Genomic DNA, 26,722 nt, shown 5'->3' with positions numbered 1-26,722 from the left:
AAAGCAGGAGTTGCTCACTGAACACAAATGACGTTGCCCAAAACGTGAACAGTAGGAACCACAGATGGGAAAAAAAGACAGAAGAAAATGGACATGTACCGAATTTTCTGCACTACAAGGCGCACCGGATTATAAGGCGCACCTTCAATGAATGGCCTCTTTTAAAACTTTTTTCATATATAAGGTGCACCGCATTATAAGGCGCATAGAATAGACGCTTCAGTTTGGGTTGCCAATTTGTTCCATACTCTTATTATTACCCATCCACATTTGTAAGGAAGTGGTCCCCGAGTACTTTATATAGTAGTCTGCCCCAGTCGTTGTTTCACTCACGGTGTTGGTGTTGCGATATTGTGCCCAACTGCTTTCTGGGTAACACAGACCAACCGACACGCTGCCGCTGCAGTCTCTGTCTCTCTCCCCCCACCCCCCGGCTTTAAATGTATTATCAAACTTTATTAACAAACCAGCGTTCTGACAACTATCCCAGCATGCACCGCGCACTTCTTCTTCTATGGGGGAAAATGAAGTCGGCAGCTGCTTACCGTAGTTGCTAGACCTGTTGTGGCTCAATATTAGTCCATATATAAGGCGCACCGCCGGCTTTTGAGGATATTGAAGGTTTTTAGGTGCGCCTTATAGTGCGGAAAATACGGTACTGCAAATAATATCGCAATATTTAACAATATCATCGCTGTTACAAGATGTTCTAATATTCCACCCATCCATCCATCCATTTTCTTTACACTCTTGTCCCTTAGTGGGGTCGGGAGGGTTGCTGGTGCCTATCTCCAGCTAACGTTCCAGGCGAAAGGCAGGGTACACCCTGGACAGGTTGCCAGTCTGTCGCTGTGTTCTAATATTGTGCAGCCTAAATACCAATATGATATTTAACTTGATGGCAACAAAAGACACATGTGATGGCAATTATAACACACAAGGTACTGAGTTGGAAGCAACAACACTACAATTTTCTAATATTGTTCAGCCATATTTTAATTATTTATTAGCTCAAAGAGGTTCTACTTGGGGAGAATGTTCTAACAGCCTTGATGAAGAAGTTTTCTTCCTAGTACTTTTGGGAGAATCTTATTAGAATCATATTTAAGTTACATAGCAACATTTTTGGATCAGCAGTGTTCATCCAGCCCCTTATAACAATCGATTGCTCACGTTGCCATCTGAGAAAAAAAAAAAAGAGAGAGAGAGAATTACCTAGCCCCTGTTTTATGGCTTATGGCATGACCTTACTACAACTTTAAATATGTCAACCATACGAAACAATAAGGCAGAAAATCCCATTTTACCTCCTGTTTTCTTTTGTTTTCCGACACCTGATTCGCCTCTCCAAACTTTTTGGCCAGTCGAGCAATCTTGCTCTTAGAGAAATAAATAAAAAAAGTTAGATTCCTAACGGTGTTACAAGCCTGTAGATTTTCTTCAAGCAGAAGACTCCCCGTTTACTTACTTGGAGTGAGTTGATGGCAGTTTGGTGTTTAGTGGCACAGTCGATTTTATCTACTCTGTCCTTTAACTCCTGGAAATGTTTGTCAAAGATTGTCAGCTCCAAGATCTTCAGACGCTCATTCACAAGCTGCTGGACGATCTGAGAAAGGAAATAAATATTCTGTGAGCTTATTCGTCACAAACAGGAGAAATCTTTTTGCCAGCCCAAGAGACGCAGAAAACAAACCTTTTCCAGTTTTTGCTGGCTGCCACCTTTTGCGGTGATTTTGAGCTCTAGTTGGGCCTCCAGCTCCTCGTGCTCAACCTTGGGCCTCTTGCCCTCTCTCTTCACAGTCACTGCATCGTTTTCATTTCCCTCTGATAAAGTGCGCTTCAGTCCCGAGTTTGAGCTCTTCTGCCCTTGATCTGTGAGTGAAATAAGACACACTAGTAATGACCCTGTTTGGCTCAGTTGTTCTACATCCTAATCATAGATAGATGCAAAGCTAGTTGAAACATACCCCCCAAAAAAAACACTTTTAATGGAGCCAAACTTCGCAGCAAAATATTTTGATAAGAAAACTTTGAAAACCAAATCTTTTACTTGACAAACATGGAACACGCACAAAAAAATACTTTTGCAAGGCATGCTTGTCCCAGTCTGTTATTTTGTCTAAGGTGACATTTATGGCAGTTTTACTTCAGATCTATTTTTCTTATATGGGAGGAAAAGAAGGAGCTTGTTATGATTTCTGTACCTGTGTTACAAGGTGGGGTGGATGATGGTCGAGTCGGTCCTTCCTCTTGTCCAGCGTCACCTTTTTCCTTTTTGAACTCAACTTTCACTGAGTTCACCTCCATTTTTTCCTCCGCATTTGAGTCTTTCTCAACAGAGGCTTTGTCGCTGTCTTTCTCTTTGCTTTCAGCCGTTGGTCGTTTGTCCTCACCAGACGCAGGGGGTTGTGTTAAAGAATCGGAGGGTGCTTCGCCGGGGGAAGGAGGCTTTTCATGTTTCGCTGTGGACGAGGATTCCTCAGAGTCTACGTTTGTTGAGTCGTTTTCTTCGTCCATTGGTTCTATACATTCAGACAGTGCAGATGGTTCAGGAGACCGTTTGTCGGAGTCCTTTTCCAACTCCTCAACTACTTTCTCTGGTGCAGCCGTTTTCTCCTGAATGAGGATATTAACAATAAATTAATTCAATATATTAATGGTAAACTTTTTAAATTCAAAGTGTTTTGAATGTCCATTTCTGAGCATTTACCTCCGTTTCATCCACTGGAATCACATCAGCGTCTTCCTTCTGTTGCTCCGTACGTTCTGCAGACACCGGTGCGGCAGACTTGCTTTGTGCGGATGGTGAAGAACTTCTCTTCTCTTCATCCTCCATCTTCTTTGCATCGTGGGATTCTGAGGGTGGTAGCGACGACTGAGGCGTAGCTTCTTCCTGTGGGTTGGGACTTTGGGAAGAGCCCGGGGAGGGCGAGAGATTCAGGGACAGGAAGGGCGCCGGAGAGCTCAGGGATCCTGGAGTGGCGGGGGAGGCCGCCTGAGGAGAGTTGGGGTCGGAGGAACTGCTTTGCTCCTTTTCGCCGACCTTTTGCCCATCTTCCTTATGCGTGCCGTTCACCAGCGGCGGCGGGGACGGGTTGGAAAGACCCGGAGCAGAGTTCAGTAAAGTGCTGTGAAGGCTTTCCAGTTGCAGACGATCACTAATCTTCATGGTTTTCCTGGCACGAAAAATTTTCTTTTTTTCCTCTGTCATAACTTCCATTTCTTCCTGCAAGGTGACAAGAATAGATCAGATTTCAGAGGCTGGACCAGTCAGTTCCGCCCAGGAGTCTGATCGTTACGCCCTGACAGCTGTAGAGCCTGATCCAAAACACTAGAGGTCACTGTGGAGCTCTTCTACCTTTTTGTTTGCTCTTTTCTAGAGGGTTCCTTCACAGCTCTGAGAACCAATCAGTTCGGAATAGCAGACAGTATTCTGCAGCCGATTTCTCAGTTTTCAAGTAAAATCAGGTAGATCCTTGAAATCTGATCCACATTGTCTCTGTTTTAGAGGCAGAACCAAAAGTAGCATCTCTGTCAGTCAGAACCTCTTTTTTGAGTCCATCAACAAAAAAAGAAAAATGAAGTCTAAAATCCAAATTTTGTTTGGATTGGGCTATCAACTTCCTGTTTACCTAAGCCCGGATCCAGAGAACAGAAGAAAAGGACACGGAGTTGAAACAGCAGCTGTAGCCCAGGCTTTCTCCCTTCCCCCCCTTCAGCTATTGGCGGAATCCTCAGCCAATCAGAGCGGACTAACTGGGGCAGTCCTTGCAGCAGCAAAGAGGTTATGCAAAACATGGAAGGCTTTCCGTACAAGGTTTTTGTTTCCCCACACACGATACCACTAAGGCTAGTTGTAGAATTGCTTTAAATCTCCATTTTAGGAGCCTACATAAGTGAGAGCTCTTTTATTCATTAATGAGATTTACAGTCAAATATATGTGATGAGGGAAATTGCTGAAAAAACAGCAATGCTACTAACAAAATAAGTTAGACTTTTAATCTGGGACTCACCTTCAAACCAAAAGGTCCTTGGTCATGGATTTAACACCAGCTTTGTCTGCAACCTGAACAGGTAAAAAGAAAAAGAAAAAAAAATATTTAAGTGATTTTCTTAGCAACAAACATGTCGAACAAATTATGATGTAAGCCTAAATTTAGCTCCGTTAAAAAAAATAATCCATCAGGATCCTAAAGAGATTTATTGAAGCATTTTGAGCTTCTAATATCGTAGCACACAGAAAAAGGTCAACACACCAACAACTATATAAAGAGCTGTTCTGCTGAGATGCAGCAGAAAGATACTTAAAAAAAAAAAAAGCATTTTATTAACAATGACAAACTTTCTTATTTGGTCAAACACCAGAGAAGACATATCTCTATATTGAGATACAATCATCAAATGCTGACTTTTCTTCCCGTATTTAAAGAATCAAAAAACTGCGATCAATGCGATGGGATCAACAGCAGAACTAAAGGTTTCTGTTGGCTTCGGGGCAGGAATAAGGTTCAAAAGCTGGGTCTGATGATCATTTTCTGTGTAAAGTTGGTTAGCTTTACTGTTTCTGCATTGCTGATCTGTAGGACTGCAGCAGACTCGGTCATGTGACACCGCTACAGTCAAACAATGTTTGATTTAGCCTTCTGCACCTTTGCAGGCAGCTCTATGTATGTGGAAAAGTACTAGGATGAAGTGTATACTTTACACTGTAAAGCACCAGCGCAGGATGCTGGCGCACACGCTCAACACCCTAAACCATCTCTGCTCTGTTCTCCCACTGGAAGCATGCTCTTTGCAATGATTATAAAATCTTTGGCTTAAAAAGATGAGGCATTTTGTGTTGCTTAAGACATTAACAATGTTTAAGAAGAAAAACAGTCGGCATTAAGAAATGGAGCGATGTAAAATAGCAAGAATGATCAATGTTCCACTTCACATTCCAATCTGATTGCAGACCGCGCAGAGCATATTGTCTCCCCTCCCCCATCCTACGGCCTCAGTAACCGAGCCTGGATTTGGTGCAAAAACTCAAAATGGCTGCCAGCTCTGCTGTTCGTTGTTAAGCTGAAATCTGTAGCTAGCTGAAAAGGGACTCTGTCAGATGGATTGGGTTGCAGCGCAACCGTGTATAATAAGGTTTCCTTGCTGAGCAGAAGGCATCAGCAACCAGAAAGAAAACAATTGAAATAATATAGTTTTTCAAAACATGTAACTTCTTGCTTTAGTAGATAGTACGAGTTCTTTCTTAAATTCATCAGACATACAGCTATTTACCCTAAAGTTATTGTTGTAATCAGAAAACTTTGCCAGCAACAACACTTTGCAGAAAAGTGAGAAAGTTATTACATGCTATATTTATGAACCAGAAAAATCACCAGATTTATTGTTAAACATGTTAACTGCAAGTTAATATTGTTAAAGCGTGATACGTTTCCTTCAAGATAGCATGGTTTGTAGATAAACCTTTCCTTCTTGTTTCACTTGCTAAACTAAAGTCATCAGTATGACAACATCAAGTTTTATTGCAGATGAGAGAGAGATGCTGACCTTTCCTAATTTATTTATTTTTTTCACTTTTTTGATAAACAGCCGCAATATAGAAAAAGGTCAAACGCTGACAGCATTAAAAGGTGAAGACAAAAAGATATTCTCCTCTTGTGTTAATAGGAAAAAAAAAAACCTTTATTATGTTGTAAGCTTGTAAAACGCAGGGTATGAAAATGTCTTTGTCAACCCAAAAGTGTCGTCTGTTTCACTACGGTCATTGCTTTTAGTACTTTGTGCTGCAACATTTAGTATGTGTTGTAGTAACTTCATGTACTACAGAAATGTAAAACAGAAAATTACTTGTTTGGGACAACAATCTGAGATGCTGTACACGTGACCTCTGAGAGGTTGTGAAATATATCAATTCTAGCATCTTATGTTAGCGATTAGCATCAGTCGTTTGCTAGCATTGCACTTTCTGTGCGTGTTCCCTAGTGAATGCAAATACAAAACAAAATACAATACAAAATTAAAATGCTGCCAACACTTAAATTAAGCTTACTTGGTGACAGAAATTGGTTGAAAGTTGAAAAAAAATAAATAAAACTTTGCATCCAGCCTTCCCATTACCTGCTTTAAGTCCTGCTCTCCCTCAGCTTCAATGTACCATAGACATAACTGGATATGTCATGGAAAGCACAGAATCCTTTTATATAGTTTCACAAATCTCTGTGCTAACTTCATTTGGCAAACTTTAGCTACATACACTCCCGATCCTTTGGTTTAACTGCTTTTGCTAAGATCCACTTTACATGATTGTTCATATAATTTAAATGTACCTGGTATCAGATTAGTATAAACAGTCCACAGCCTTGAAGTGACATTGCGCACACAATGAAATGTAGCATCCTTATTCACTTATTTATCGCTGCACGATGTTGCAAGTGTTCATTCTCTAGCTGTGCGATCTGAGCCGGTTAAAATACAAATTGATCCATCAACCATATCTTCTCTAATGTTTATAGTAGAGCAGGGGAATAAATCGATTTTATCAACTAATCAGATTTTTTTTTCACGAAAATTTAATTTTTGAGAATTTTTTTTTTTTTTACCAATTCACTCCTTGGGCTTCCATAGCACAGAGTAAAGTCAGCACACTTAGGGCCTACCATCTTGTTTCACAAGCATGTTTTACAGCTTGTATTAAGCTGTACTTTGAATTCAGGTCATCTCCCAAAATAGATTACTGAAAATAAAACCAGGTTTTAGGAAATAAAAAAAAAAGATTAAAATTGGAAATCAGTCTTGGTATGAAAATAAAAATTTATTTTATTTTTAAGCCACAACACCCAACCCTAGTTTGTAGAGGCTTTCAAAGGTACCTATGGTACCTTTCAAGAAGGTATCCACGGTAATAACAAAGTAATCGATATTATTTACTTAGTTTTAGTTTTTGACTGGCTTGTCAACATTCAGCTCCAATCACTTCGTCGTTGGTAAACCCAGTTTGATGTCTCAGTCCATCTCTGCTTTTTGTACTGATCTTCTGCAGTTTGGTGCCTGTTGTGACTTGTTGCACATTCAAAGCAGTTATGAAAGAGAATTGAACTTTGTAGCAACTCAGCTACTACCCATTTTTATCATCTCATAGTTTATGGGATCCAAAATTTATCTGTGTTAATAATAAAGTAATTGATTGCTGTATTCAGAAGTACCATTCCGTAGGTCAGATTATGGAGGTCACTTAGTACTTTGTTTAGAAGGAAGTCCTACATTTTCAAGTTTTACACACAGAAACCACACAGGAACTGATGTCACAGATTTGTGAGGGTGAAGGAGAGGAATGTAAGGATAGCAACAAAAGCAACCAGCAATTTCACCAAACATCCAAAGCTGTTCTGTGGGTCATCAAGTTCATCCAGTTTGAGCAAAGAAATTTTGATGACCTCTGTAAAAGTTGCCATGTGACCCCCTCCTCACACCTCTAGGGTTATTACACATGCAACATCCTATGCACAATAATATAATTCATTTGCAGCAGGGATATGGTAAGTGTTGGCATCTACTTGGGCAATTCCGAAGAACAATGATTCAAAAAAACAAAATAAAAACAAACAAAAAAAACACACACGAGTTGACTAATCTGAACATTTTGGTTTCTGCAAAAACAAAAGTACAAACTTTAAGTATAAACCTTTTTTTAATTCCTACTAGAGAATACTCTAAAGGTTTAGCTAAAACATGAACCTTAAAACAGGAAGAATAAATCAGTTTCAATGAGGCAGAAATGTAAAGCATGCTTAAAAAAAGAAATGGCAACCTTCCGCAGGATGTGTGGGAAAGGGCCCTCCATATTATTTGCTGATTGTGGGAGCTGGGAGCAGCTGAGATGGCGGCCCCAGAATATAAAAGAAAGGGGGAGGGGCTCAGCTGGGACCAGTCCATGTTGCTCCTAGCAGGGGTGTGTTCTCCACAAGGGTGTGTAGTCAAAGTGAGAGCATTCTGGGCATCACCAAATCCCTTTAAAAAGACACAAAACTTTCTTCCCCAGTGCTTTCTGTGACATGCAGCGTTGACTTCATACAGTATAAGTTGAATAACTCTGTCACTTGCTATAACTGAATCATACACCTGCAGGTATAAAAAAATACCTGGATATTGTTCATGCTGCACTTTAAAGTGCACTCTGGTGATTATCACTTACAGTCATAGCTAGCGGTGCACAGACAGAGGGGAAGTACACTGCACAGCCTGTTGCATAGCAACACCCATCCCCCACCTCTAGCACTAACTAGTGCACAGTATGGAAATAACACCCAGCCTGGACTGTACCACTCTGACAAAAAAAAGGCTAGGAGGGGAGGAGTGTCTGTTTGTCCTTTATTTGTCATTTAAAGAATCAGCAGTCAACTGTAGCTTCGTGAGTAAAAAGGTCAAGAAAAGCACTGTAAAACCTGCTACTGTTATGACAAAGACATTGATTATTACTGTAAATTTTGAATGTGTTTAAATGATCTTTCACTGGACTGAAGATGTGGTGCTGCATTCATTTTTCTTATGCAATTAAAAATGAAAAGTCGTCCTTGGAACACATAAGAGATCAGCTAAAGTGCTATGTGCTATAAACTGAGCACAGGTTGCCACTGTACTGAGTGCTAATCATGTTAGCCTCAGCCTAGTTCTGTCACTCCACCGACGGTCTCCGTTTGGACTACAGAGAACCTTAGTCAGAAGGCAATTTGATCTCAAAGGTCTCTTACAGATTACAGCTAATGTCAAAAGGACAGGCTTTTAGAGAAGACCAAACTGTTCATTGTCTGGCAGAGTTATCCTTCTAAAATGTAACATTTAAGTGGTGTCTTTGTAAACAGCAGCAGCATGTCTTTGTAAACGTATTTTATCTTTTTATTTTTTTCAAAATCTGAAAGTTTAGGAGATTTAGGTATTTAAGTATAAAAATACAAAGATGTGCTCAAGGATTAGGGAGGGGTCCTTCCTTTAGTGCTAAATTCAGTTCAACAGACTATGTGGAGACTTGACAAATAACAATGGAACTGAGGACTTTGGTTTCTGGTTACTCCCACAACCAGTTTTGTTCTCCAAATGCATTTTGCTTCAATCCAAATATTCCAGCCACAAAGCAGAAAAAAATATCGACAAATTTTCAAACTATTACGCCTTCCGAGTCTTTCAGAACAGGGTAGATCACTGAAAATCTGAAAATTATTCTAAGAACTTTCTTTTTAGTAAATGACCTAATCGGAATGTGCTTTATTTCATCAACAACAAAGAAACAGCAATTTCCCAACAACAATTTACATTCTAATCCTTCTAATAATTCTCTTAATGCGTCATAGAAATGGAAGAAATAAAAATATAAACCACTTTCAATTTGGCACAGCAACGCAAAAATCACCCAAGTTGAAGCTTAGCTAACAGTGCACGGCCGTCGCTAAATTGCAGAGGCACATAACACCTAATCTAGAAGCAACTGCCCCCCGCCCCCCACCCCCCAGTCCCACAGTCCTCCCACCCTTTCTGTATCTTACACACACAGCCTGTGTGTCTCTGGAACAGCCTCTCCTGCTCAAACATGGACTGTACCACTCTTAGGGGAGGCGGGAAAACGAGTGGGGGAGGGGCGTGACAGACAAAAGCGAAGGAGAAAAAAAAAAAAGTACCACAGCACTAAAACAGGCAATTTGACTGCTTTTAATGCCTTTCAGTTTAATCTGACTGCTTTCACACAGACCATGAAGGAACACACCTAATCTCTTGATTAAACCAAACAGGTAGAATCAATCCTCCTAAGAGGTCTATTTAAATCATTTCCTTGCACATTAGCATATTTTTCCACTTATTCTCTCAGCATTCCAGCATGTGCAAGTAACAACTGGCGCATATTAGCCACACAGTTGCAGGCTAGTTGCAGTAAGTGGGGGGGGGGGGGGGAAACAACAACAAAAAACAGAGCAAAGCATGCCACACTGAGGAGTCTCTATCTGTCCAGCCTCTCAAACAGCAGGGAGGGGTTGGTGTTAAACAGGCTGAACCATTCCAGCAAGAGGGTGGATCCTTTCTACGAACAGGATCAAAGATACTAATTTTTAACTTCTCATAGGTAGATCACTTGGTGCATTAAAATGTCACATTTCAGTTTCTACATTAGTTGATTCTTAAACCCATTTACTAATATGTTGAAGACTCAGAAATAAACACGATGGCATAAGATGAATCTGAGCTTTTCATTTAAAAAAATAGTTTAATATGTCTTCTTGTGATTTCTCTCCTTCACTAAAAACACTTGTTTTGCAAAGAACAACAAAACTAGCTGTGCATTTATTGCCCAACCCCCCTCCTCTCTGTCTGCCACTGTAGAAACACAAAATGGCCACCAGTGTTGCTGCGAACAGCATGCCGAGCACAAGCAAGAGCAGATCAGATTACTGACTCCGCCCACAAAAACAGCCAAACAGGATTAAAGCAAATACTGTTATCTTTGCATGTTATTTTTGATGAACTTAACTCCTGCTTTAGAGATTGTTGTTGTGAGAGACCACATGAATGTTGACCTGGAACAGCTTTTTTTTAAATACTCCTGCTTATTTGACCCCAAGCTGTACTAGACATATTAATGTAAAACAAGAAATAGCAGAGGAAGGAAATGGAACATTTTATTTCCTTTCCTATTCAGATGGTTTTAGGTGCTTCAACCAGTGTTTCCAACTGTAAACATGACACAGACTTTCTTGGGACTGGGACACAGAGCAAGTTCCTGTTTATTTCTGATAAACTAAACTATTAAAATAAGTAATTACCAATAATGGATATAAAGCAACGAATTGTCCAAAAAGGCTAAATGCAGTGTGGACAAAAATAAAATCAGCCAGCTATTGAGGGCAGACACTGCATTCCAACTACACTGCGCAGAGCGCGCGCTCTACCCTTCCCCCACCCTGACTGCTGGCATATGGATTCACTGAGACTCAAAATGGCCACCCTGTTTGCTGTGCGTAGCAACACGGAGCTTCTCCAGCCTGCCGCAGCTTCCAACAGAGCGTTAGCTTCAGCAGCACCGAGCCGCTGGGAAGTGATGCCTGTCTGTCACAAAAAAAGTAAAACCTTTATTTCGGTGGAGCTGACGTCTTCAGTGCTTGTCGAACGCAATTTTTCTTTTTCTTTTTTAAATATTGGTTATGTCAAACTGATTCCTAGGAATCAACGTGACCCGTGTTGATTCCAACCACACACTAAAAATTATTTTGATCAGCTTCCAGTGATTTTGACCTTGCCAACCAACTTGACTAAAATCCTCTAATCTGCAGTTCCAGCGGATATTACAACATTTTATTGAGATTACTAAGAAAGTCAAAAAAGTGATTAATCACATCACCTTCCTTTTTAACCTAGCAAATCTGTTTCTCAGTCACAACTTATGAACACGTGACTCAGGTCCAGTGTTAAACCTGACTCGCCTGTAGCTGTGAAAGTGAGACCGTGTCAGGCTGGCTGTTCGCTTTGTGCCAGACTAACATGTAGAAGGACACTCCGCCTCAACCTGACAATCTGAACAAATCCGCATGTTTAGAAAACACAAGCATTACGAATGATTTGAAACTGTTTAATAGATGTATATATGTTTACAATCAAGCTGTTACGACTGATTATTAGGAATTTGTACTCAAGTATTTCTTGAAAGGAAGATAATTCACACACAGGTGCAACTCAGTCAATTAGAATATCTACAAAAGGTTTGTGGATTTCTGTAATCCATATCTTGGATGCGTCTGTATGTGGTGACACCACCTGAAGTCCAGACATTGTCAATATCCCCTAAACTTTTGAATATGACAAAATCCACTTAAGATATTGCTATATTGTGTACTTTTTAAATAACTACACTTTTTTCTTCCACTAAACTTTCTATAGTTATGCTTGGATGCAGCCCTCACTCTAGCTTACCATATTTGTGGATGATATCAACCTTATTTCCCATGATTGTATAAGCCATAACAGGGCATTTGTGCATTAAAAGTTATTTTAATTTTAATATATTACAATTCCTCAAGAAATACAATGGTGTTTTTTTTTTTTATTTCGTCAAAACTACCAGATCTAAAAACCTAAAATATATCACTCACTGCGAGATGAATTGATGTAAAACTTTTCACTTTTGATGTCAACTGCTAACTTATTGAGATACACGTGAATAATCTTCTGGTGTCTGAAAAAGAGCCATTTCCAAAAACAGGATTTTTGTGGCGTCACAGAATACCAATTTGCACTCAAATGCCTTCATTTGAGTGAGAATATAGTCGGTATGTTACTACGTATCAAACACTATAAGTCGTAATCTAATAACATCAGTGAAATTATTACCCAACCAGTTTTATTTTACACTCTCCCATAGGATCAAACATTTTATCTGTGCTGCAAACTCAAAGGCAGGAAACCTGGTGGGAGAATGCAGCAGATTATTTTTTCCTTTCTGTAACATTCCCTTACGTACATCCGTTTGTGTCTTTCTCCATGTACCTTGGAGCGGTTTTGTAGCGAAATATACTTAAATGAAATTTTCTCTAACATTACTGAAATATTTATTAGTTATTTTGGGGTAAAAAATGTTACTAAACATTTGTCGACCACTTGACTGATTTCCGTTTCATCTTATAAGATCTATCCAAGATAAGTCAATTATAGATTAAAAATGATAGTAATTATAACGACCACTTATAACCTGTTAAACAAATAAACAGAATAGAGAACAAAGTATTAAAATAACATGAGTCTGCTCCCTAGCCTACTACTGCCCAAGTATTGTACGCGTGATTTGCTCCTGTTGTGCAAAAGCGAAGAGCAGCGACAGCAGGCTAAAAGGAAAAAGGGGAAGAAAACTGGGAGGGGGAGGGCAGAGCCAGAAGGTTCCATGTGAATCAAGCATGCACATGGTGATTATTCTTTAGCCATGCGCTACGGAGAGAGGCTTGTATCATAGCTCAAAACAGGCCACATATGTTAATCAAAAGAAACATCTTGATGCAAAATAAGGTTAGCCTTGGCTTCCTTACGGTATATAAACAAACAAAATTCTTGTTGACAGCTAAACTAATAAGTCTTATAGCTGCTTGTGTAGCTCTGAAAATAGCCCATCACACCTAGAACAATCTCTGAATGTCTCCACGGTCTAAGTCACACTGACTGATGAGAACTAAAGCTAGGACTACAGTCAGAGCCTAAGTCCACAGCCAGACACAGCGCCAACACCCATCCCCCACACCTGCAGTCTGCTCCTCGCTGGAGGTTTACTGCCAAGCGTGGACTACACCATTTCAACAGAAGGGTGTTCTTACAAATGAGTGACAGACCTGTAGAGGGGTCTCACAAATTTGCAGCTGTTTAAACAAACTACACTGTAATTAAAATTCAACCAGCCTGAGTCTAGGATGAATTTATTCCCAGCAAATTACAGGTCTCTTAAAACTGGTAGACATTCTACCCCATAGCCTCGAAATGGTAGCTCGTTCACCCTGAGCTGCTGGATGAAATTTTAATTAAGTCTCTGTAGCTAAAAAATCTGCTATATTCTGCTTAAAGTTTGTCATGTCTAAGTAATGTTTTTTTTTCCCCTATAAAAACAAATCCAATATTCCGTGCTGCCTTTTCTCCTTCTGCATGAAACACACACTGATTTTTTCTCTGTGAAAAGATGACCAACACCTTCTGATTTAAACTAAATGCATTAGTTTAAAAAGTTAGCTTCAGCTACATGCTTCCCAGCCTCCATTTCTAGTGTGATGGATTGCTTGCAAGTGGACGCTTGTAACAGAAAATGGCGGCTCCCACTGCTGCTGAGAGGGTTTCCGTTACGGTGACTACTGTAGCACAAACCTACATATGACCGTCTCTTGTTCATCCAAACCTTCCTGCTCCTGACAGTCGTTTTTCAAAATCAGATCAACTTACTAATTTTATTTGATTACTTTTCCCCCCTCATTTATTAACTTTTATTTAGAACAGGTGGCACACATTTAGGGAAATTTGCATTATACACAATGTCCAGAGATCAATTGTGTTTAAAATGTAAATGTAATTTATTCATTGTCTGCAATCTTTCATGAAATAGAGAACATCAAACTACAGAAATGTTAGACCTAGTTACTAGAGTAAAACCTGATGCAGATAATTTACATGACACATTATCTCACAATGTGTCATGCATACAACACTCGTCTGAAACAACTGAAGCACTAATCCAAAATAACAGGGAAAAAAATGTTTTTTCCAAAACTTTGTTTTTATCCACTAGTAGGTTTAACACTGCAAATTCCTGATGTAAAACATATATTGCCAAATTGCTGTACTATGCTGATGATACTTTGTTGATACTACACTATTGTACCTCTTGCTTTGTGTGGAAACAAAGACAGTAAATGTTTTCCTACAATTGTCTTGAGTCAAGACAAGACTGAGCTTTTCTCTGGTTTAAAGACACGGAATGCTTGGACTGTGCCACCACTAAGAACTTTTCACTTTTGTGCAAAGTTATCATTAAAAGGAAAAGATTTTAACTAAAAACATGCCTACTTAGAAAGAGTACCTTTTCGTAGAAAATTATGTTCCAATTTTAAGCTTAGTTAGGGTCTGAAATAGCAGTGGACTCCAGAACTGATAGAGCCCGGTATCTATGTTTTTTGGGGGGGTTGTATTGGATGGTTGTGCACCTCAAAAGAGGGAGAAGGCAGCTTTGATTTCACAAGCATTAGTAGACAAACTAAACTCTGGAAGCTGCATTTGTTTTAAAACTATGTAGTTCCAATTATTTGATGTGAACGTTGTACGTCTTGTAGATTGCTCAAGCCTATCCTACCAGTATTGTGATCTCGGCAGTACCGAGACGATGCAACAAACTACAAATTTCTATAAACTAGTTCTCTATTCTTTTGCGTTGGGTTACCCATCACAAATATACTTGAACTATTTTCACATTAAGGTTTAGGTTGAGAAGTGTCAATTTCCCCCTCAGCAGGCTGAATGCATTCCTGATAAAGACCAGCTTCAACATGTGCATAAAACACAAGTAAGAGATAAGCTATCTCAATTGTATCTGTATAAATCGCATGCTCTTCCAACATTTGTTCACTATTGATTAGCCTCTTCTTTTGTGGCCTTTCTGGGTTGGTCGCATTAGCTCTTTTATTCTAAAGAATTCGTCTCGAATTGATATTTTTCAAGATTTTAGTTTGCAATGCTTTCTTGTTCTCTTGTCAGTTAGGTTTGGTTTTATAAAAGCAGTTACTTGTTCTTATTCTTGATAGATTTTGCATATATAAATTACATAAGCTATATTATTCATGACAAATCGTTTAACAATCAAAAAACCTCTACGAAATATAGCCACAGATTTGTAAATGTAACAAGTGTGCAGTAGCAAGTGCTTTACATCTGCAGGGAATTTATTCCTGTAGATACTGTTCTAACCCCAATATTGACTATACAAAGTGATTGGGTTATTGGGAGTCTCACAAAATCCTGCAATAGGCTTTTGAAAAAAAAAGCTCACCATTCAATTCAACACCGTTACAATAACCACCACAAAATTTCTAGGTAAACCTATAAACCAACATTGCCCATCCCCATTTCTGACACCTTCCCAAGCTAGAGTCATGTGTGAAATGACTAGAGTAAAATGGGAGGTCAAAGCTGTATGTAATGGAGGTAGTAGTCTCAGAGTCCAGTTGATTGAACATGTGTGAGGTGGAGGGTAGGGGAAGCTCAGTCTATGCAATTTTTCACTCTGACCATCGGGGATCTGTCCACACCTCTGATTTTGCTATGCTGACTTAAAGAACAAAAAGCACACATTGTTGCAGGGCTTGACTGGTTACTGTGAAAGAAACAGGAAAAATACCGTATTTTCTGCACTATTAGGCGCACCGGATTATAAGGCGCACCTTCAATGAATGGCCTATTTTAAAACTTTTTTCATATATAAGGCGCATAGAATAGACACTACAGTTACAGTGGCCACCCGTCCGTATTGAACCGATACGGGACATGAGTTGCTCCGTTCAAATGTGGATGTGTAATAATAAAGAAGTGGTCCCTGAGTACTTTACATAGTAGGCTGCCCCAGTCATTGTTTCACTCACGGTGTTGGTGTTGCGAAATTGTGCCCAACTGCTTTCTGGGTAACACAGACCAACTGACATGCTGCCGCCGCAGTCTCTGTCTCTCTTCCCCCCTCCCCCGGCTTTAAATGTATAGGGGCTGGTCCCTTGGTAACCCTAGTCAAAGCACCCCGGATGAATGTCTAAAGCCACTTTGTTGACATAAAGACTGTCAACAAAACAGCCCAACTTGGGTTGGCGAGGAGAGCCTTCCGCGACTGGGCCAGGGCGTGGCCGGACGATGGTCACCCTTCTCCGTTCGCGCACAGCATGTTCGTGGAGAACGTGATGCTAAATGACCTGCAGACGACATGATTATCAGGTCGGTAGGTAGATGGGTCAGTTAAACTTTATTAACAAACCAGCGTTCTGACAACTATCCCAGCATTCACCGCCCGCTTCTTCTTCTACGGGCTAAAAATAAAGTCGGTGGCTGCTTACCGTAGTTGCTAGACCTGTTGTGGCTCAATATTGGTCCATTTATAAGGCACACTGGATTATAAGGCACAGTGTCGGCTTTTGAGGAAATTGAAGGTTTTTAGGTGCACCTTATAATGCGGAAAATACGGTATGCATTTTTAACCAAAAGAGCTCTATACATCGTTTCTTTGCCATTTCATACACAGATTTTTGTTTGCAATTTCAAGACAGTCCAACTGTGACGAGTTGGACTGTCACAGTCCAACTCGTCTTGCACACCAAACACAATACATCTTTACGAAGACTCCTTTTTATCTTTTGGGTACAGTTTGGTGTCTGATGTGAAAGCATAGGGTAAAATTATGGCAACCGAAAATATCTATCATCAGAAGGAGTTGATTTATTTTGTTTGGATAACAAGATCACAAAGGCATTGTCTTTGCTGTTTGCAATCTAGTTCTGTATGGCTAACGTCTACAGTTGCAAACTTTATAAGTTTATATTTTCTAATCTTCATCTAACCCCTGCAAGAAATTTGTCTGACTCAGATCAGTAAATAATAATGGTTTTGTTTTCTTCTAGTACATTTCAGTTCTATGGCATCATTACAAATATTCATGAACAAGTGGCCAGGTCAAAATCAAGGAAAGTTTGCCATATGTGAAATGGCCAGGTCAACCCTTGAGCAGGAAACTGAACTCCACATTGCCTCTGACCCTTTTGCATTGGCTAATGGCATACACTGGATACCTTAGCAAATCTGCAAATACAAAGACTGATTGTAAGGGACATCCATGAACAACTATTGCCATTATTATTTGGTGTAACAAACTGTCGGCAATGTCCAACCACAGCTAATTTTCATTTTCTTCCCAATTAAACATTCTAAGTCAAATGTATATAGAGAAGGTCAAACAACAAGTCTTGGAAACATTAATATTACCAAAAGCATGTTGACTGGCTACTGGGGAAAAGGCAAGTCACCTACCTACAGAAGACATTGTTGCAGCAGCAAAAAAATATCCTCTTGGTAAAATTTACACAGCTTAAAATATGCAGTAGCCCGTGAGAAAGGAACTGCAAAACAACGAAAGTGGGACACCCACAACGACTAATCCTCCTGGCCAACACGGGAATTGCAAATCTGATCATTTTGAAGTCAAAGAATACACTTCAGACATGACAGACACTGGAAACAGATAATTCTCCACCCCAAAGAAACAGCAGTTTGAAACCAGCCCTGATAACAAGCCTTGTTCTACTTTTTGTGTCCAATATTCATGATTTTTATAAATAATTTCCTTAACTCAAATTCATTTATGGTTGATACTGAATAAGTAACAGTCCCGCAAAATAGTTAATGTTTCTTTAGCGCTTTGTTTGATTTTGCTGATGTCCACATCGTAATATTTGTTATGATGTTGCTATGAATTTCAAAATGGATTGTTTGCATTACATTGACCATTGGATATATTTCTGTTAGGAGTGTACCGATTTATCGGTGCAGATTTTCTTAATTTTGGGAGATCAGTGATCGGCCGATTTTTACACAGAGAATAGATTTTTACACATTGCCAATTCAGCACTTTCTTGATAAATTGAGCAACATTTAAAAAATAAAAATGGTATCAACCAAAATTGGAATTGGTAAGTTATGCTTTTTAAAAGATCGGTAATCGGCGATCGGCCACCCCTAATTTCTGTTTAGTGATGTCCAAATCTGAACCCAAGTAAGAGTTGGAGCTTCAATCAAGGCTTTGTAAATTAGTGTTTGAGTACCTTGTCCATTTCAGAAAATCCTTTCTATTCTTGATCTGCATGTTTCTTACCAAGTAAAATGTCTTAAGAAGTAGGGGATGAAGTCAACCCAACAATATTAGACCCCTGATCCTCGATGGTAAATAGTCACAACCCAGTGACCTCTATGGGCTGTTGTTGTGGGACAAGTTGGCGGTACAATTCAAAGCAGACAGTATCTGCTGCAGCAGGAGTCCATTGTGGCAAACAGAGCAGTAGCACCACATTATTGTCCATCTGATCGGCGTAGCAGTTTATTGTATACAACAAATTCTTAAAGAAAGAATAAAGCATGTAAATGGATATATCACTGATTATATCCATGTACATGATTGCAAAACTGTTCTATAGGCTGGGGATTTTGTTGGTATAAAAAAAATTGGGCTTCCCTTAACAAGTACTTCCTGTTTGCAAAAGCGTTCCAAGTGAAAGGGAGGCTTTTTATTGGCTCTCATTTGTATCATGTGATCTACTCTGAGTGGGGGAGGAACAAACAGTAGTCATTAAAAATTGCAATATTGAAAGCAAAGTGCTAAGTTTTGAAGCCAGACAACCTATTCTTTAAGCTTTGTAAAATGACATTTCAACTGAACTCTGTTAAAATTGAAATTTTTTAAGAGCCAAAAAAATGAAAATAAATAAATAAATAAAAACAAAACTGAGTTATTAAAATAAACTTGGCCTACATTAGGCTAATGTAGGCTAATGCCAACATCAGCCTATCATTTAAACCAGGGGTCCCCAAACTTTTTCCTGTGAGGGCCACATAACTTTTCCCTTCTCTGGTGGGAGACCGAAGTCAGTTTGTAACAGAAAAAGTGAGATGATTGCAGGAGTGCCTAAATGTTCAATGTATTGTTTTCCAGAAAGCACAATCAAATAACCTTCACAAAACAAAAGTCAGGGAATAAATAATAACACTATTAATGAAATAAATAATAACCAAATAACCCTTTCTGGGTTCTTCACAGAAAAAAAACCCAGGAAATAACATCATTTATCAAATAAATACCGTATTTTCCGGACTATAAGCCGCACTGGGCTATATTGTTGCCGCTGTAGGTTTTCCACAGCAACGCAGCAGCAGCAGAGGGGGGCGGACACCCACAATTTGAGTCATAACAGGTCAATTGAATATCACATTTATTACGGTTGAAAAAGAAAAAGTTCCTAAGTTTAGATTTGACTGAACTGATTACGGTAGTTTCCGAACGGTAACTACAACAGTAAAAGTGCTGATCCTTTGTGTCTGACACTAGCATGTGCTAAATGAAAATGGGCACTTTCTTTGTCATATTCTTCTTCTTCTCCTTCTTCTTTAGATTTCAACAGCAGCTTGCATCCATTATTGTTGCAGGGCTTCCCCCAGTGTATTATAAGCCTGGCGGCCCTCCATGCTTTACTAGCCCCGCCGCCAGGGCTTATAAACCTATCCTCCTAAAGGATAGGTTTATAATAGATAGGTTTATAGTTTATGCATTTAAAGCCGACAGTGTGCGGACTAATCACACAGCTGGCGCCTCTACACTTTGCTTCGCGTTTGTGGATAACAAGCAGCGCTAACCTCATCATGCAGGTTCAGCCCGGTGAGGCGCTTTCGCGCACTCCTCAGAGTCACTCATCACGGTGATTTTATATTATTTTTAGTATTATTTTTCCGTTTACACGATACATCAAGCCATATCAAATGAGTTGCATACTTGGAGTTAATGTGCGCAGCCGCACGGAGATCTGAGAAACTCGGCCCCTAAACTCGACCAACCAGAACAGTTTCTGTGACGCTTATTAAAAACTCAACAGACATGAAATAAAAGAGCTACTAAAGCCACATTAGCAGCATTGAATTAAATCTCCCGTTTATTGCGCATCTCTGCGTAGTGCAGCAGATTACCTCATCATGCAGGGCCGATCCAAGGCTGTATGAGGCCTTGAGCAGAATTTGATTTTGGGGCCCCTTTTGTTGCTAAAAATATCAGCACCTCTAACAGCTTCATCAGCACCTCTAACAGCTTCTGTGTTAGATTTAGTGAAATATGGGAGAAGGGAGTAGTTTAAGACGAGAAATCTTCTTTTTCCCCTCAATGCTATTTAACTGATCAACAACATTCTCAAATTTCAATTCCCTATTAAAACCTAATTCCGTTTTAATGACCGCTTTCTTCTTTTATTTCCAATTTTGACTTCCAATGATTCACTTGGTGGTTCAACCCCTGGTGGTTGAAGAAAAATCGACATATAAATATAAATCTAACATAACAGCAGTATTACTATCGCATATCAACATCAGTCCAATTTTTCACAGTTGAGCTTCCCTAAAAATAACTTTTCTGTAGTTTACAAAATTTACCTGTAACAATAATAGCTCGCTTTCTAAATTAACCTGAAGAAAAGTTATATAAAAATCTGAAATTATATTCAATTCAATAATAAAGAGACAGGCTCAAAAATACGCTTATAAAAATGTCTGCACTCCAACTTTTTGTTTATGTATTCATCTACAGTCAGTTTAATAGAAGAGCTCTCACCTTGCCCAGACATTTATAGCTTTCGTGTTCCTCTTAGCGACGGGATTTGACACCTTTGTTCATCACACACAAAAACTCATCTACCAGGTACGTGCCGCCACGATGAGCTCTGCCACTCATTTGTTGCAACCGGGATATGAAAAACAAAAATTTTCGGTTCGTCCGTAAAGCTACACTTACGTAAATAATCTAATGCGCAGCCGCCCGCAGTGTACAGTCTATCTGCTCACCTGTACAAGTACACCTTCAGCGCTCTTCCCCACTGTTCGCTCTGAACCGCCACCAGGCAGCAGCTCTGGGAGGAGAAAAGACTACCGTACTCCAGGCATCGTGCCATTTATTTTAAGGATGCTTATTGGTCCCCTGAAAAACCCGGACATTATCACCAATCAATAAAATCCTCCCAGGCCGAACTTGAAAATTGGACGTTATGCTGCTAACACTTAGCTTTTCTTCAACAACTCAGGCAGAAGTGAGAGCGCTGCGCAACACAAGTAATAACCCTGCCGGAACACGGTGCGCTAAATAATAACATCTAATTTAACGAAGCTTCGAGGCAGATACATTTTCCTCGAGGAATTTTAATAATTGAGGTACTCGAATCACTCCAGGAATCGTTTCAGCCCTAATTCTTTGTATTCATTTTAAATTCTTATTAAATCCTGTTTCGCAGCAACTTCTCATTTGCATATTGTGTGATGTCTCCTGCGCTCCAACTGTAAACAAAAGATGACTGTTTATGGCAGAAATATAGAAAATCCTTGAGGACAAAATTCAAGCATATCCATGGCATCGCTTTCATAAACCTAAAAGTTGTATTCAATTGAGACGATGTCAGAAAATGCCTAATCTTAAATGTCTTGGGGTAGCTGTAGCTTACTCACCAAGAGTAGCCTGACAATAGGGAGACTATAAGTTTGATTCAAACTACCTTGTCCACTAGCGGAACAAGTCAGCATCGGGCCGGGGCCAATGACCGGACCCCTCACGTGTATCACCTGTGCTGCTGGAAACTGTTGGGGTTGGAGGGCGGTTTGGGCCGCGCTTCTCGTTTCATTTTTACCCATGAAGCACATTGGCTAAACCGTGAGTCAAACGTCACTGGGACTGACTACTATATATTCCATTGAGGCACAGTAACTTTAATATTGCATACACCAATATTACATGCACTTTCTCCATCTATAATCAGACATTAAAGCGACTTGAAACCATTCCTCCCTCCCTGGCACCTCCAGACCTGGGCCCACATGGGCACCCATCCAGGCCCGGAGGCAGCCACCACCCCAGCCTCCCCCCATAGTGCCGCGCCTGACCTTGTCCCAACTAGCCGATGCATCTTTGGGTGTAGCATTGAACCCCTAAATTTTTTACCGATTTGTATGTGACAAATGTGGTTTATAGCAGTTGGTAAGTTTAGGCCCTGTTTACGCAGATCTGGACTAAGAAGTAGTTAGTATGCTGCTGCCGCTAGTCTGGTGGAAATAAGTGATAAGTGTCCTGAGGCGGGAGCTCGGCTGGAGATTGCAGCTCAGTGGAGGAGCATTGGGTAAATAGGCAGAGCTTTGTGAGAGCAAGCGTTTAGGCCTGAAAATACCAGACGGCAGTCTTATGTAAACAAACTTTTAGATAACATCTAGAAAAGTGCTGCGTAAATGAAGTCCTTCTAAACTTCTAAAATATTGGGGGAAATGTAAAAACAGCTCTTTGAGGTCCACACACACTGATGTGTCCATCTGATACATCACTGTAATACAAAGAAACCCAACAATATTACTTCTTGCCATAACTTATTATGAAGGCCATAGAATACGTGGCTTAACTATTACAACACATATTTCATTAAAGCAAAGAAACTCACTGTTAAGACTTTATGAGCTGAAAAAAATACACTCCTTGATAATTGTCAGTGTTATATAATAAATACCTACAAATGAACAAAGAAATGTTTATACAGTAATATTTTGATTTCACGCTAAATAGCAAAGGTTTTCTTCTCGATTCATATTTGGCAGCTGAATACAGCTAACTTCAAAAACTGTTCAATTGTAGAAAATCTATGATTAATGGTGTTAAAAGAGAGGCTAAATGAATCTGACAAACTAAGAAATACTAACTCCTTCATGGACGTCTTTGAAAAATGTAGGTGGTGCCTTTAAAGACTGCTCCCACCTCCACAGGGTAAAAAACTGCAATGAATTACAAGTGCACCATGTGAGCACTGCAACAGAGGTGTGGGGGAGGTGAAACAAGAAACAGGGCTGTACCATCTTCCAAAAGGTGAAACAACATCTGAAATGGACTAATTTAGATTAATTTTAGATCAGATTCAAGTACCAAAACTATGATGAAGGAGTTCAGTTGTGAGAACTGAAATTTTACTGTGATTCAATAGCTTTGTTAATCACATGCTTCTGTTGTTCCCTTGGGAAGCGTGTACTCATTCATTTGTACATTAGTTCAACTAAAACTGAAAAAAAAAAAACTCATTCTAACTTCATAAGGAAACACTATATAGCAAAAAAACTGCCTAGCTCTAGTTTTACCATAGAGATTAGGCCACACCCACTTTTTAAGGCAATGTGCTTCATGGAAAATCACTGGCCTGTACCACTTCAGGCCAAAAGGGGACCTTGACAACATACAGTGAGGCGTGCTATCATTTCCTCTTATATTTTAGTCATAGTTGTTTTTTGCCACATGAAGATATTCATGTGTATCGTTAAGTTTTACTTTGGGTACAAAGAGAGAAAAAAGGGCAACCTTAAAAAAACCCTCCAGAAACGTAATGACAGATGGAAATAATGGGACAAAAAAAAGTATTGGTTTTATAACTCCTTAGTTTTTTTGTATTCAAGTATATGGAGAAAATCCATGAACACATCTCTCCTGTGTGTCTCTTCACTCAACTGTAACTTGTGCTGTGAGCTGGTTGGGGTTGCTGCTTGTTTTAGCTTCAGCACAACATACCCGCCATGCTGACTTGTTAGGGGTGGGTCTTTAAATATTTCACAAAGACATATTTATACCAGAGACAACATATGTTTCCAGATAACACTGTAAGTATTTAAACCAGAGAATCCATCAATAATATTCATGTCAGATAAAAGGAATAAACTAGTGTACTATAATGTTTCAAAAAGTAACAGAAAGCTAAATCGAGCCAGAAGCTGGATTGACATCAGAGTTAGACATGCAAACAGCCAATAGCACAAATATTAAACAAGTAAACCCCTACAGCAAATCTACCCTGCAAAAGTATGAAACAGGAAAGTCTGGTTAATTGATCAGGCTAAATTGTTGGTTAGGCTCCGCCTATAACTTCAAATCAACGCTACCAAAACGAAAAAAAAAATCTCTCATTATAACATTAAAATGCATTCAACAAAGCATAAAAAATCATTAAAATTTGAACAAATTAGAATTTCTGAAAATGTGATGGCTTTCACTAAAGCCGTCAATTCCCACAAAAAAATAATCATGCTGTAACTTGAAAACTAAAATGCACAAAACTGTAAATTACTGCCCAGTAAAAACTGTCAGACGCAGCAAAGACACTCAAATAAAAGTGCCGCTATAAGAACAGAAGAGGCAAGAGTGCCTAGTGTCAGTTGCTAGGACAACTGGTCAGCTGAAAATTTTGGATAGGCTCCGCCCACAAACATATCCGCCACGACAACGTTTAAAAAAACAACCAGCTTCCTTGGTCATGACATTACGAATACAAAGTAAGATTTTTCATTGCAAAATTCAACATTTGAGGAAAGTTGCAAAACGGAATTTGTGGAACTCGTAGCTGTTTTTCGCTCAAGCTAGGAGCAACGCAAAACTGCACTGTAAAAAGTCTTTATGATACAGCAAATATATTTAAAAGCAAAATATTAAATAATAACGATAATAATAGAAGTAAAAATAATAGAAACATGTTTTAATATTTATTTTAAGTTTTTAGCTATAGTGATCAGTGTTAGCTTACATTTCTTATTATTGCTAGCTGCTAATGACAGCTTCAACAGGTCACTCTTTAAATGGTTATCCAAAAAATATTTTCTTATTGACTGTAAATTCAATCAGGAAAAAAAACACAAGAAAGCCGCTTGACTTAAAAAAAAAAAAAAAAAAGAAAGAAAAAAGAAAGAAAGGGAAAAAAAGTGAGGCTTGGTTAGCATGCAGTACCGCAACTCACCGACCCGTAGTCCAGTGGTGTTGAGTTATTTTCAGTTTGGACTTTGATGTGTCCGCTTCTCTGCAGAACGATGCAGTCAGGATGTAGTGTGGATGGAGCTGCAGGACACCGCTTTTTACATGCACAAGGTAAATAAAGCCGCAGTTCTATGTTGTGCTGTAGTCGGCACACTCCACTCCGACTCTGCTTCTCTTGGAGGAAAAAAAATAGACTCCTCCTCCTTTCGCACAAACGACTCAAAAAAACAAAAAGACCAACGGTTGCGCTGTGACGTCAGTTGTCGGTGGCGGGAGCGGGGGGTTGGTCGGCAACGCCGGAAAGTCGTCCGCGTCGAACAGCCGTCGCGAGCTGATTTTTTTTTTCCTCCTTTTTAACTCCTCCTTGTAGTCTTTCTATACCGGCGGAGATACCAAAACTGGTACCTAAAACCGGAAAAGGTACTTATGAAGAAGCTCCTGGACGTCACGGGTGTGGTTCCTAGAAGTTGATCCGGCAGGACTCGGCAGCAGCAACCTCAGTCTGGAGCAACCCAGCTGCAGTATGGTAGAAACAGCCACACAGAGCAGACTTCTGCTAGGACAAACTGCAGAGGAGCTGCATATTAGCACGGAGAGGGAGGGGTGTGTGATTTGTCCACGACAAAGAAAAACGGTTCAGGGGGAGGGATTAAACCGAGGGGGAGGGATTTAAACAAAGGAGGAGGAGCTAGTCCAGCAACAGCCTCAGAAGTGTTCTAAACTAACTTCCACTACACCTGTGGTATAATTAGGCTTTAGGTCCTACATGACAGTACTATGACTGTGATTCATTAGTCTTGTGTGTTCATGTTCCCAATATCTGGATCAGCATGGAGAGGTTGAGCTTTTCTTACTCAAAATTATTGTTATTCAGAACTGTGCCTTATATGACACGATACGTATAAGGCACATAAACATGTACATGTACAGCCTAATTTTTATGTAAGCAGAGTGCTAAATCTAAAATTGTGGAGGAAATGTGAAGGTACCTTTTTTTTCAGCTGAATAAGTAGATGGATGAGTCCTCACTCTGAGCTGATGGGAGGCCACAGAAAAGCAAGACCACAAGAAAAAAAATTGTTAAAACCTTAAAAATGACAGATCTGTCGTGTTTGTGCTGCAGGAGATTGCGTCTTGCTATCTATCATGGCTCAGTTACACATGTCAGCCATTTTGTTGACTCACTGACACAAAGAAGTAGTACAGTACCACCAAAGACCAGCAGAGGGCAGACTGAAGATTCTCTGATCATAAGCAGTAGAACAATATCTGTCTTTGATCACCCCAAGTAGTCCAGACATCTGCACTTACTTTAGTCTGGTTTAGCTAGGATTTTTTTTTTACATGTTCATACATTAGCCATGATCAGTAAAGAGTCTCTGCTCTCCATGACCAATGCTTTTTTTCCCCCAATCACATTCATGCAGACCAGCCCAGACAAGATCTGAGGTGCCAGCCTGATCAGGCAAAAGCTTTCTAAACAAGGCGCCAAAGTCACCTGCATATGTCAAGAAATACTGCTAGGTTGTGCTGCAACATATTGCTTCTAAAGTCACAGAAAGCTCCATATCTTGCCATGTGCAACATTTTTACAGTGCAGCAAGTTCAATAATGTTGAGGTA

The 26,722-nt window shown here is 39.7% G+C and overlaps 1 protein-coding gene across 3 annotated transcripts in view; it reads right to left on the bottom strand.

Moving 5' to 3' along the window:
• Positions 1-25,704, bottom strand: part of atf7ip (activating transcription factor 7 interacting protein) — a 34,999-nt gene extending 9,295 nt beyond the window's left edge. Inside the window, exons 1-7 of one of the 3 annotated variants that reach the window (XM_008416176.3) lie at positions 25,084-25,704; positions 4,015-4,067; positions 2,711-3,226; positions 2,205-2,616; positions 1,694-1,872; positions 1,469-1,606; positions 1,308-1,379 (exon numbers count right to left, since the gene is read on the bottom strand). In XM_008416176.3, the coding sequence (XP_008414398.1) occupies positions 1,308-1,379; positions 1,469-1,606; positions 1,694-1,872; positions 2,205-2,616; positions 2,711-3,220 (1,311 nt within the window). In that variant the 5' untranslated portion in view covers positions 3,221-3,226; positions 4,015-4,067; positions 25,084-25,704. Of the gene's footprint in view, positions 1-1,307; positions 1,380-1,468; positions 1,607-1,693; positions 1,873-2,204; positions 2,617-2,710; positions 3,227-4,014; positions 4,068-7,808; positions 8,077-25,083 lie in introns of those variants that run through there. The other 2 variants (XM_008416193.3, XM_008416184.3) reach the window with 2 other exon arrangements.
• Positions 25,705-26,722: the final 1,018 nt, after the last annotated feature.

This window comes from Poecilia reticulata, chromosome 1 (genome assembly GCF_904066995.2).
Source record: "Poecilia reticulata chromosome 1, P_reticulata-male-v2, whole genome shotgun sequence".
NCBI classification, from domain to species: Eukaryota; Metazoa; Chordata; class Actinopteri; order Cyprinodontiformes; family Poeciliidae; genus Poecilia; species Poecilia reticulata.
This window is presented reverse-complemented; position numbering and strand designations above follow the sequence as displayed.